The sequence below is a fragment of the Camelina sativa genome, chromosome 17 (genome assembly GCF_030686135.1).
Source record: "Camelina sativa cultivar CO46 ecotype springtype chromosome 17, ASM3068613v1".
NCBI classification, from domain to species: domain Eukaryota; kingdom Viridiplantae; phylum Streptophyta; class Magnoliopsida; order Brassicales; family Brassicaceae; genus Camelina; species Camelina sativa.
In genome coordinates, this window is record NC_141896.1 from 11,708,868 (window position 1) to 11,718,923 (window position 10,056).

General features: G+C 32.0%; 1 protein-coding gene across 1 annotated transcript; it reads left to right on the forward strand.

The window, feature by feature from the left end:
- Positions 1-9,107: 9,107 nt before the first annotated feature.
- LOC104759415 (F-box/LRR-repeat/kelch-repeat protein At1g09650-like) lies at positions 9,108-10,056 on the forward strand. The gene is made up of 2 exons (XM_087497378.1): positions 9,108-9,749; positions 9,872-10,056. The coding sequence occupies exons 1-2, from the start codon at positions 9,115-9,117 to the stop codon at positions 9,891-9,893; spliced, it is 657 nt and encodes a 218-aa protein (XP_087353504.1). The 5' UTR covers positions 9,108-9,114; the 3' UTR covers positions 9,894-10,056.

Below are 10,056 nucleotides of genomic sequence, written 5' to 3' on the forward strand. Positions count from 1 at the left end.
CTCTTATCCTAAATATCTACTTTAAAATAATGCTTAAGGTCCATCATATATGTTTTAATGCTTTATAGAAGATCGAGTCTTTTTAGTTATTTACTATCAGGGATTACCAATTTGCCATGCCTTCGTAGTTGGAGTTAAGAAAAAAAGTGGATGAATCGGATACATTAAACAGAAAAGTCATGATACGTGTAAAGACATAAAAGAGACAATTAGAGTTTAAAATTAAACATTAAAAGCATTATGATCGTTACAATATTTTTTTTAGAACATATATTTTTAATTTTCTCCAGGAATTGATTTTGTTTAAAAGTTTTTTTCTTACATATTTAGAATTCTAGCTAAGACCGTAGTAGACACATGCATGTACGTATGCACATGGTCACCGTACACCGATTTCGTATATTGCATGTACGTTACTTCCACTTTTTATCGTCAGTAGCCAATACATATTTTAATAATTCATAATATAATTTGAAATGTAGCCGTCTTAATATAGTATCAAATAAATAGTTTTTAGACAAAAAGAGCAATAATTATTCATGTCGCAACTGTTGGTATTTTGTATATATTTCTTTATTTTGATAATTATAATGAAATTAAAATTACAGGTCCTCGTCTCATCATCTTTTTGGTCCGAAATTATTTTGTGGTAATATTTATTAAAGCGAAAAGTATTTTTCTCCAACCACAATAAAAACTTGGAAGCAAGTCAGCAACTAAAACCCAAAAACCGGAGTATAAATTATGACGAAGTAAACTATCAACATTACTTTCTTTCGTATATTTTTGACTAGTGTGATATTATACAATCACATGAAAAAAATGAATCAGATACCAGTATAGGAAATTGAAAAAAAAATATTAGATTTGTTTGCTAATTTGATGAATTCCCTTTAATTATAAATTCTTTTAAAATCTGAATAATGGGGTTAATGAGGTAAAGCAGGCTCGTCTCTACCCCATGGCAGAGTAGGCAAATGCCAGGGGTCCATCACAAAAATCAAAAAATTTCTTTAAGTAAAAGGGTCCAATGTTTTCAAAAAAAAAAAATTATTAAGGATTTTTAGATTTTTTTTAATTTGACAGAGGCTCCATTTAAGTTTAAGACGGTGCTGAGGTAAAGAGTTACACATCTTTTTTTTTTTTCTTTGGGTAGGCATCTCTTTTTTTCTCCTTTTCTCATGCCACGTGCAACTAATTTTTCAATCAACCAGGACGCATCTTCCATTCTATCTGACGAGAGAAAGCAACTCACGAATGCATTATTAAGAAAAATCTTAGTAATGAAGCGTCTATAGTCACTGTTAAACCAAATTTAAGATCATTAACTAGAAGTTCTAGAACTAAAATGGTGTAAAATAGATAGAATGAACAAGCAAGTGTAGTCATAAAATTGGTCAATTAACACGAGTGAGCAGATGAAATCAACGGTGCGGAATTGACGAACCAAAAATTAAATAGAAACCATAAAGAACAAATACATTATTAGCTTTAATAATTTTAAAGTGATTGGGAGCCGTATATAACAAGTACCGCATTTAAATTATTTTATAGTCACTACAACTTTATAATGTACTAAAAGATAACATGTTACAATAGAATAACATACTACTAATTAACAAGTCTAAAATAAGAATAGCTAATTGGAACCAAGCTTTCGATGATAAAAATAACCAGAATGTTTGGGCCATTCGTTGGTCTACCATGGTAGGAGGTGGCATGTGCATAGTGGTTGAATGGACATGATACGCCACTATCGTATCATGTATACCATCGCAATATATACGCATTACTTTAGTGCCACCGTCGAACTAAATTATTGAAGTGGTCGGTCCACTTGTGCGATGTTCCACCTGTTCGTGACATCGATAATTCATTTGTTAGTCCTATATATCCCTTGAGGAGATCTAATAGATAATTAATTATGTTTATAATTAATATGTCATGTTATATGGTGGCGTCGACAAGTTTAGAATCAATCCCACATTAGACCATTTCCATCTTCCACCAATAACATAAATTGTTTTCTAATTTATTAAGTTTTAACAAATTTGGAGTAATTAATACATTTGGTTGCTACAAAATTCACATGGCACCTTCAATTCCATTTAATGAATCCATACTTATTCCGAAATCAAATTTAAACAATATTTATCCATGTTATAATGTTCAAAAAAAAATTACTTTTTTGGGGTGCAAAATTATAATGTTCAAATACTAAGATCTAATAAGTATCACATTCTCACTGTCTCATAGAATTTTCATTTTAAAATATCAGATTTAATATAGTCGGTAAAGCAAATAATGTCATGAGTTTTATTGTTTGTGCATATATATATTTGAGCATGAACAATTTTATAAAAAAGCTTCCCCCCGACATTGTTGTGTTGTAATAATTGAATATCAAGTGGGGGGCTATAAAAATGGGTGGGATCATGATATATAACAGTCATGATTAAGACAGCCTGATTATGTTGATTGATTAGAGTTGAGGCTGCTGAGCCTAATTAAACATCACAATTCATAAGATTTTTTTTTCTTAATTTCTTTTTGGGTGTTTATATGAATAAAAAGCAAAACAACAAACCATAGGGAACGCATCATGCCATGTCCGCAGTTCGCTATCCACCATTTGCCTCAATTATATAATCTATTTTTTTTAAATTAAAAACTACACGAAGATTACAATCTAGCCACCACCATCACCATGACATACAAAACCGTGGCCATAAAAATGTCACGTTTTGGCCACACTGTTTTGAAAATGTTTTAATTTGTGACCATCCACATTTAATTGTACTGTGCAAAAATGATCACATATTGCCATATTGGTGTGGTGGCCAACGGATAACCAAGTGGCTTTTAATTGGCCATTGATATGTTAGGCATAGATTTAATTGCTTGACTCGGCAATTCAATCTATCTACGAGGGATGCATGTATGTATCATGTATGGAATGGTTTTTCAAATTATTGTTTTTCACGTCTGATAAATATAACAAACAAGACCTGATCATATAATCTTCTCGAGGTAAGCTTGAGTGCAATACTACATGACAAAAGCAGATCGGTCACTGAACATAGCGTTTCTCAATATTGATGAACTATGAGAACAATTTAGTATCCTTCTCTTCCACTTTTTTTTTAGTTTTGCTAAGAACGTCATATTATACTAGAATAATGCTTATTTCGATTTACATTCTTTCCAAAGAGATTGCCAGACAAATAATTTATTTTCAATACTTTTAAGTATATCACGTCATATATTTCTATAAAGTATATAGAAAATCTTGACATTTCAATTAACCAGTCTTAAAACGCTACACCAAATCTACAAAAAACTAGAACTTTACGGCATCATCTCTCAGCGATGCAAGAATTTTGTCGAGTTTCAAGATTCCGGATAACTTTGGTGTTCTCTCGATCTCCTCAAGAAACACTTAGTAAGTCTTTGAGAGTAAGACAACCCTTTTTGAAATCTTTCGTGATAACGAGAAATTTATCTTAAAATTTCTTATCGCCATCCAAAGTTTGGAATATGCTTTGGAGATTCCCAATGGTGTACAACTCTGGAACAACGCTTGGAGTCCTTCATTATCGGATTAGAAAATTTATGAATTTTTTCGATTAGAGATTTGATATGATAGATTAGAGAGCGATTTAGCAGTTTAGAGCGGAAAAAGAAAATAAAAATATTGTTCTTTGAATTATTATTTGTTATGATGTTTACACCTTTAAGAGCATGTAAGCCGTTCGATCATGAGCCGACGGTCAGGATCTTATTTTGTAAATAAATTCATGATCTTTTCAGTTTTCAAACAATGAGACTAAGGGTACTAAATCATACTCATAACTATTCCTATGAACTTGAAAAAAAAAAACTATTCCTATGAACCAACGGTCGGGATTTTTCTACCAGATCTTTTTTGATCTTGGGCTTTCTTGATTCAGTTGGGTTCTTTTTTTATAATGCGTTTGGCTCAACTAAGTTTTTTTTTTTTTTTTTTTTTTTTTTTTTTTTTTTTTTTTTTTTTTTTGTCAACAACTTTAATTGATTAGCTTAAAACAGCAAATGTGAAGGAACATCGTTTACAAATAAACTCAATAGCGGTTCGGCCCATACTTTACGAGCCAAATTATCCGCTTTGGAATTAGCTTGGCGAGAAACTAAAATTAAAAAAAAAAAAAATCATAAAAACTCCTCTTATCATTCTGGATCTCTTCTAGGTACGTTGAGAAGGCGGACCACTCTGCTGGAAAAGACACCATTTTCACTAAATCTGAGCAGTCGGTTACGAACACCACATCTCTCTTGTTTGCTTCCATCATACACTTCATTGCCCACATCAAGGCTTCCACCTTTGCGTGTAGAGCTGACAAGCTACGACGGAGGTTTGCAGCCCCCATAGTTGGCAAGGGGTCTTCATAGCGGGAACAAAACCACCCTATACCTGCAAAAAAATCACTTTCCTTCCAAGAACCATCAATGAAACACCTGAAACCCGAATAACTCTTGGTGTGTACAGGACCGATAGGGAGTGGTTGCGGCTCATGTAGAAGTTCTAACTGAGCTGAAGTCCAAGCCTTTTCCTCACTCTCCGCAAGTTGTATAACATCTCTGGGATCTTTGTCCAAACCCTCAAAAAACTTTTCGTTCCTTGCTTTCCAGATGTACCATAACAACCAAGGAAACATGGAAGTATTAGCAACCTTCGGCGTGCGCCAGAAAAGATAATCCATATTTGCATATAACGACTCCGATGTGAAAATGCCCGGAGCTGTTGGAACTTGAGAAAGCGCCCAAGTTTGGAGAGCAGGCGGGCATAGGAAAATGACATGATTTATAGATTCCTGCGGATCGCCACACCGACTGCACCCTGGGTCACACCCTATACCTCGATTGTGTAAATTCCTCATGACAGCTACACAACAAGAAAGGACTTGCCACATAAAATGTTTTACCTTAGGTGGACACTTGACTTTCCAAACATAAGCTTGCAACGACCGAATATCCGGGCCACAAACCCCCACCAGCAGATCCTTATGAAGTGTCTGATAACCCGATTTAACCGTATATTTGCCAGTTTTGGTAAAATGCCAACATAGAGAATCCACAGAATGAGGAGTCCTCAACGGCATAGCGCATATCAAAGAGACATCTTCCGGGACAAAGGTAGTAGTGAGCAAGTCAATCTTCCACGAATTTGTCCCTGTGTCAATGAAGTGGTCCACTGCAAGTGACGTATCAACATTAGAGTCTTGTTGTAAAGCTGATATTAGGGATTGAGCTGGTATCCAAGGATCTGTCCACACTGAAATGGAAGCCCCAGACCCAATTCTTTTAATAAGCCCTTTATTTACCAGAGGTCGAGCGGAGATAATACTCCTCCATCCATAAGACGGGGAATATGATTTGATAGATTCCAAAGGATCTGATTTACGGTAATAGGCTCAACTAGGCTTTAGTGGCCTTGTAGCATATTATTATTTTCTGATCCAGTTAATTAATAGTAAACCTTTGGAAAAAAATGCCACAAAAAAATAAAATGCAAATATTAAACATGTTTAATATTTGCATTTTATTTTTTTGGCCTTTTTTGGCAATTAATCAGTGTTCAGTTCATTGTACTTTATACCATCTCCATCAATGAATTTAACATATTACTTCAGACTTGCTAAAATATTATAACATATTAAATTTAATGTTTTCAGTATAATTTAGTTTAGGATCGATGGTTATATTAGATGTGTTTAGAAACTTGGGTGTGTCAATTTCTGATTTGGTGAGGAAAAAAAAGAAAAAAAAGTTTGAAGGTCCTAGTACATTCTTGTGTATCTGCATTATACGATGGAATAAAATCATCTTCTTAACTATGTAAGTAATCTCCAAATCCTCTGTATTTCTTTATTTTGTTCTGTTTCGAGTTTATTTTTTTCTCAACCAATAATATTCAATGCAGCCTATTTGAAATTCTACCAATAATATTTTTCGAGTTAATATGCTTTTATGGCATGTTTGTTTACAATTTTATGAATAGCAATCATTTTTAAGTTTTTAAAAGTATATAAGTCTTACAATTTTTTAAACAACATAAAATTTGCAAAAAAAAAAAAAAAAATTAAGGACCCCAAACTTAACAACCATCAATGGACCCATGAAATTATAAAGTTTCTTAACAAAATTTCACTCTCTTTCAAAATTAATAATATATGTTTTAAGCCACTTTGGTTAAATCCTTTGATGGAGATGCCCTTAGTCACTAAAAATTACATCTTTGCAATTATTTTGCCTCACGATGTGGTAGAGCACATCCTCGAGAGAGCTCTTGTAGAATCTCTGCTGAGATTCAAGGCTGTAAGAATGAGACGTCATATATTATTATGAGGAAAATCGGTATATTCATACCGCAGCTAAGGGGTATGTTGAATTCATACCTCAACTATGACATTGAGCAAATCATATCTTATCTTGGATAAAATTCAAATTCGCTGCATCAATTCGAGAAACTGTGTAAAAAAATACACAAGCCGTAACGGTGTTAGGAGACCATTAGCGGCTGCTTACGTGGAAACCACGTAAGAAACGACGTTGTTTTGAGAAAGGAGAGAAAGAGATTCTTTTGGTTTAAAACGACGTCGTTTCATATATACACAACAAAAAGGAAAATTAAAACATTAGGTTGTCAATATATGAAACGACGTCGTTTTCTTTTAGGATTACTAATTAACTGTATACAGTAAAACCTCTATAAATTAATAATATCTGGACCATGAAATTTTATTAATTTATAGAGGTTTTAATTTATCGATAAATTAATAATTCTTAATTTATCGATAAATTAATATTTTATTAATTTATGAAGAGGTTTTCTTATTTTCTTAATTTTGAAAAAATGTATTACAAAATAAGATACTTTCATTATCACTCACATTTTAAAAGAATTTACTTAATATATAATTTTGGCTATCGTAATAGGATGAATGTCAATTGTTGACTAGATTATCTAGGTAAAAATAATGTTAGAAGTTAGAGTTTAGAAGAAATTGCTACTACTATCATTCATGGTAATGATGAAATCGAAGAAAATATTGCAGTACCTTTAGAACCAGTTACTAAAGAAGTGATTATCGGATATAAAACTCTCTATAATTTTTGGGTTTGAGAAGACAACAATGAAAAAAATTAGAGATGAGCTCCGACCAGAATACAAATTCAAAAATAGGCAAACAAATAATAGAGTCATATCTTACTAGATTTTCTTAGATATATATATATATTAGTTTATATGATTATTAATTTATGATATTGATGGGACCATATTTTTACATAGGATTTTCAAAAAAAATATTATCTTATTATTTTATCGAAATGTGTCATTTTTTACACTGACCCAACTTAGGACCGGAAGAATTTATTAATTTATAGCTATTATTAATTTAAAGAGTATTAATTTATAGAGGTTCTACTGTAACTAGATAATAACCCGCGCTGGTAGCGCGGAGAATTTTTTTATTTTGTTATTTGTTTATATTATATTTATGTTGTATCATTCATTTACATGTTATATAATATAGTACTATATGGTGAATTTTGATTCATATTAAACTACTAATAGGTAGGCCTGGAAACTACTACCGATATCCGTATTGGACCCGTTTTTCAGTTTGTATCCGTCCCGAAAAAGGTACCCGCAGATTTAGGGTCGAGTGAAGGGTATAATAATTATATTATCATGAATAATGGTCGAGTATCGGATATTAATTTAATTTTTGAACGTCTCGTTACCCGTCTCATTATCCGTTTTATTACCCAACTCATAAATACACGTTAATATTTTGTAGAATAATGTTACCAGCGTGAGGAAATATTTATGTAAATTTGGATTTGTTTGTTACAAAATAATAGTAGAAAATTTATTAATTCTATACATTTTATAAAATCATATATTTAATTTACTTAAGGTCATACTCTGATTTCGACCCGTAGTTGGTACTACTATTTTGGTTTGGTGCAATATCAAATTCGTTAATTATACATTTGGTAAAGCTAAAAAAATCTAATAAAACATGTATTGACCCGTGATTTGGTATTACAAATTGAAGTGATCGTGTTTAGAGATCTTAATATACCAAATTTACAAATTGAAGTTATTGGTATAACATGTTGTATATTAATTTTATAGGTGAAAATTACAATTAGGTTATGTATATTATCAATATTATACACTTAGTATTGTTTATATAGTGAATATTGTGTATAAGCAATTAAGTTTTAGCCAATTAAATAGTTTGTTATTATTTCCTAAGATTTATGAAACAATAAATAGAGTTTTATTATTTTGTAAACAAATCTAAACTTTTCTTTTGTTAGTTATTAGAATAATTAAAATATAATAGCATTTTTGTAATATGTCACATTAGAACTGGTTAAATTTTTAACAACATAGCTTAAATAAGTATATAGATATATTTTTAAAATATAAACAATGTTGTATCCTAATTTTAATATATATTTATTATTATTAAATAATTTAGATATGTGAATATTTAATCTTAGTTTTATAAATAAATTTAAGTTTTATAATTTTCTAAAGAGTTTGTTATTGTTTCCTAAGATTTCTGAAACAATAAATAGAATCTGTTTAATTATTTTATTACATAATTTCGAAATAATTTTATTATTATTTTATTAAATAATTTCGAAATTATTTTATTAATGATTTTTTGTAATCTAATAAATTAATAATTACTAATTTTTTGGAAAATCATTTTCAGGTTACAAAAAGTTAATATTATATTTTGTATTAAAATACAGTGGCATTTTGTGTAATATTTTACATGGAGTATGGTTATTTGTTTAAAGAGTTGCTTAAATGAGTATATATATTTATTTAGTTATGGTATTATATTAATTAGTTGTATAATTTGCTTAATCCTTTTTATTGTAGAATTAGTATAACTTAAAAGCTAGAATATAGAGAAAACGAAAAAGGAAAATGGATGATAGGTTTCGAAAAGCTAGGGAGATTTACTTTTCCTTTTGAGGTTTTCCTTTTCTTTGTCAGATCCACTATATAAATTAACATTCTCAATTGATTTTGCAATCAAAGAGTTTATGACGAAAAAACTGTGTTTGAGGATTGAATGGCTGCCTCACGATGTGGTAGAGCACATCCTCGAGAGAGTTCCTGTAAACTCTCTGGTGAGATTCAAAGCTGTATCGAAGCAGTGGAAATCAACTATCGAATGCCGTATATTCCAAGAAAGGCAGTTGAAGCATCGCCAGCAATCAGGAGATCCAGATGTTCTCATGGTGTCCGTATATCATTACAAGGATGGTTGTAGTGACCCGGACATGGAACCCTCGGCAATAGAGTCTCTAAGAACACTACCGTTGGGGTCATCATCATCGGTCAAGATCCTTACTCCTTGGGAGAACACATATTACTTTGTTTCTCGGACTAGTTGTGACGGTCTCGTTTGTCTCTACTATCCCCTCCGCACCGGTTTTGTGGTCAATCCCACCACTAGATGGCATCAAGTTCTTCCTCTCTCCTACTATCAACGATTCACAATCGATGCAGGAGAAGAAGCTTATTATGACACTCGTGACCCTATTGCTAGTCTTGGATTCGGTAAAGACAAATTCACGGGCACATGCAAGCCCGTTTGGTTATACAACTCTGCAGATTTTGGCCTAATAAACGAGACTACATGCGAAGTTTTCGACTCTAGCATCAACTCTTGGAGGTATGTCATTCCCTCTGCACCTTGTCGTGTTACTTACCATGATCCTGCTTATGTAGATGGTTCGCTTTATTGGTTCACCGACTGCCTCGAAACCCAACTTTTATCTTTTGATCTTCACACAGAAGCTTTTCAAGTCATCTGTAAAGCTCCTTTTGCCAATGCAAGACCTTACAAGATGTCCATAGCCAACCTCAACAACCGCTTATGCGTATGCACCAATATGAATTTTCCAAAAACCCCAGCCAACGTATATGGTCGTTTAATCCAGGGAACAAGACATGGGACAAAATATATACCATAGATTTGG

Coding starts and splice junctions, on each gene's coding strand:
- LOC104759415 (XM_087497378.1), top strand. CDS start 9,115: ATGACGAAAAAACTGTGTTTGAGGATTGAATGGCTGCCTCACGATGTG. Junction 9,750..9,871: donor TCTAGCATCAACTCTTGGAG/GTATGTCATTCC, acceptor ATCTTCACACAG/AAGCTTTTCAAGTCATCTGT.